General features: G+C 64.6%; 1 protein-coding gene across 1 annotated transcript; it reads left to right on the top strand.

Annotated features, from left to right (window-relative positions):
• Positions 1 to 433: 433 nt before the first annotated feature.
• On the top strand, positions 434 to 2,026 carry CCDC8 (coiled-coil domain containing 8). The gene has a single exon (XM_047079342.1). It carries the CDS (start codon positions 551 to 553, stop codon positions 1,943 to 1,945), a length of 1,395 nt encoding a protein of 464 aa, XP_046935298.1. The 5' UTR covers positions 434 to 550; the 3' UTR covers positions 1,946 to 2,026.
• Positions 2,027 to 2,264: the final 238 nt, after the last annotated feature.

Here is a 2,264-nt window from a genome sequence, read left to right as displayed (position 1 = left end):
GCGAGTCCCCGAGGCAGGAAGAGCCACGGGGCAGCCCGTGCGCCCCAACTCGGAGCCCGTGCACCGCGTTCGCAGCTGGCCGGTGGGCTTTGAGCCTCAGGACCCATCTCACCCCCGGCCCACGTAAGCATCCCCGGGGGTTGATTCCCGCCACTCCTTGGTGGGGAGCCGGACTTGACCAAGACTGGACTCGGTTGCGGGCAGAGAAGTTAGGAGGGGCTGGCTCCTCCTTGGCTGGAGAGGTGAGACCCTCCGGGCAGTTCGGCCGCGACCCCCCCACCCCCAAGACCCAGGCCTACTTGTAGTGTGGGGTCGTTGCCCCCCACCCCAGCTTTCACCCTGGAGATCTTAAAGACCCTGGAGAAAAGCCACGTGGGGGGGCTGGTTCCCCTGGGGCTTCCTCCCATCCCCCGACTGCCTGATCCTGTGGAGCGTTCCAGATGTCTGCAAAGACGTGGATCTGGATGTCCTCGTGGAAGCCTTGAAACCCGTGGGGACCTTTAAGAAGATTGGCAAGGTGTTCCGCAGGGAGGAGGACTCCACGGTGGGGATGCTGCAGATCGGGGAGGACGTCGACTATTTGCTCATCCCCCGGGAGGTCAGGCTGGCCGGAGGCGTGTGGAGGGTCATCTCCAAGCCGGCCACCAAGGAGGCCGAATTTCGGGAGCGGCTGACCCAGTTTCTGGAGGAAGAAGGCCGCACGCTGGAGGACGTGGCCCGCATCATCGAGAAGAGCACCCCACACCCGCCCCAGCCCCCCAAAAAGCCCAAGGAGCCCCGAGTGAGGAGGAGAGTCCCGCAAATGGTGACCCCTCCCCCGCGGCTGGTCGTGGGCACCTATGACAGCAGCAACGCCAGCGACAGCGAGTTCAGTGACTTCGAGACCTCCAGAGGCAAGGGCGACAAGGGTCACAACGGCCCGGGGCGCGGCAGGAGGGTGCGCAAAATGCCTGTCAGTTACCTGGGCAGCAAATTTCTGGGGAGCGACCTGGAAAGCGGGGATGACGAGGAACTGGTGGAGGCCTTCCTGCAGGGAGGGGAGAAGAAGCCCAGCGCGCCCCCTGCCCGCCGCCGCGTGAACCTGCCGGTGCCCGTGTTTGAGGACGACCCCAGGCCGCAGCTGTCCAAGGCGGACAGGTGGCGAGAGTACGTCAGCCAGGTGTCCTGGGGGAAGCTGAAGCGGAGGGTGAAGGGCTGGGCGCCGAGGTCCAGCCCCGAGGTGGGCGAGGCCCGGCAGGCCTCTCCCGGGGTGGAGAGGGACGGGGCATGGGCGCCAGGCAGGGCCAGCCTGGGGGATAATGTGGGCAACGCAGGAGGCGGCCAGGCGCCCGAGACTGCCCCAAGACGATGGGGGCCCAGAATCAACTGGGCCTCTTTCCGCCGTCGTAGGAGGGAGGAGGCAGCAGCATCCACAGTTCAGGTGGCAGAGGCTGCAGACGATCAGAGGGCAGAGGCTGCAGACGATCAGAGGGCAGAGGCTGCAGACGATCAGGGGGCAGAGGCTGCAGGTAATCAGAGGGTGGAGGCTATAGCTAATCAGAGGGCAGAGGCCATACCCGTCCAGGGGGCAGAGGCTGAGGATAATCCCGGGGCAGAAGCCGTAGCTGTCCAGAGGGCAGAGGTCGCAAATAATCGGAGGGAAGGGGCTGCAGATAATCAGAGGGCAGAGGCCCCAGTTGTCCAGGAAGCTGAAGCCTCAGCTGCCGGGGTGGCCACAGGGGCAACCCAGGGAGCTAGGGCCCGGAAACAGGTCAAGACAGTGAGGTTCCAGACTCCTGGACGTTTCTCATGGTTTCGCAAGCGGCGGAGAGCCTTCTGGCACACTCCTCGGTTGCCGACCCTGCCGGAGAGAGTCCCCAGGGCAGGCGAGGCCAGGAGCCTTAGGGTGTTGAGGGCAGAGGCCAGAGCAGAAGCGGAGCAGGGAGAACGAGAAGACCAGCTGTGAGGTGAGGGCAGGGGTGCCCCGGACCACACCGCCACCGGCCACGCTCTCGGCCACGCAAGGCACGGTCCTCCTCTCCTGCACTTGGATGGAGACGCTCTTCCTGCCTCCGTACTTGAAAATGGAGGTTGGGGCGCCTGGGTGGATCGGTCGGTTGGGCATCCGACTTCGGCTCAGGTCATGATCTCGCGGTTTGTGAGTTCGAGCCCCGCATCGGGCTCTGTGCTGACAGCTCGGAGCCTGCTTCGGATTCTGTGTCTCCCTCTCTCTCTGCCCCTCCCCTGCTTGCGCTCTGTCTCTCAATAATAAATAAACGTTAAAA

Source organism: Lynx rufus, unplaced genomic scaffold (assembly GCF_022079265.1).
Source record: "Lynx rufus isolate CCGP_SWC_20201006 ecotype Redwood Valley unplaced genomic scaffold, mLynRuf1.p SCAF_16, whole genome shotgun sequence".
Classification (NCBI taxonomy): domain Eukaryota; kingdom Metazoa; phylum Chordata; class Mammalia; order Carnivora; family Felidae; genus Lynx; species Lynx rufus.
Note: the sequence above shows the minus strand (reverse complement) of the source record. Positions and strands in the feature narration are given on the sequence as shown.

Bases quoted from the DNA above. Each gene is read 5' to 3' on its own strand.
- CCDC8 (XM_047079342.1), top strand. From the start codon at position 551: ATGCTGCAGATCGGGGAGGACGTCGACTATTTGCTCATCCCCCGGGAG.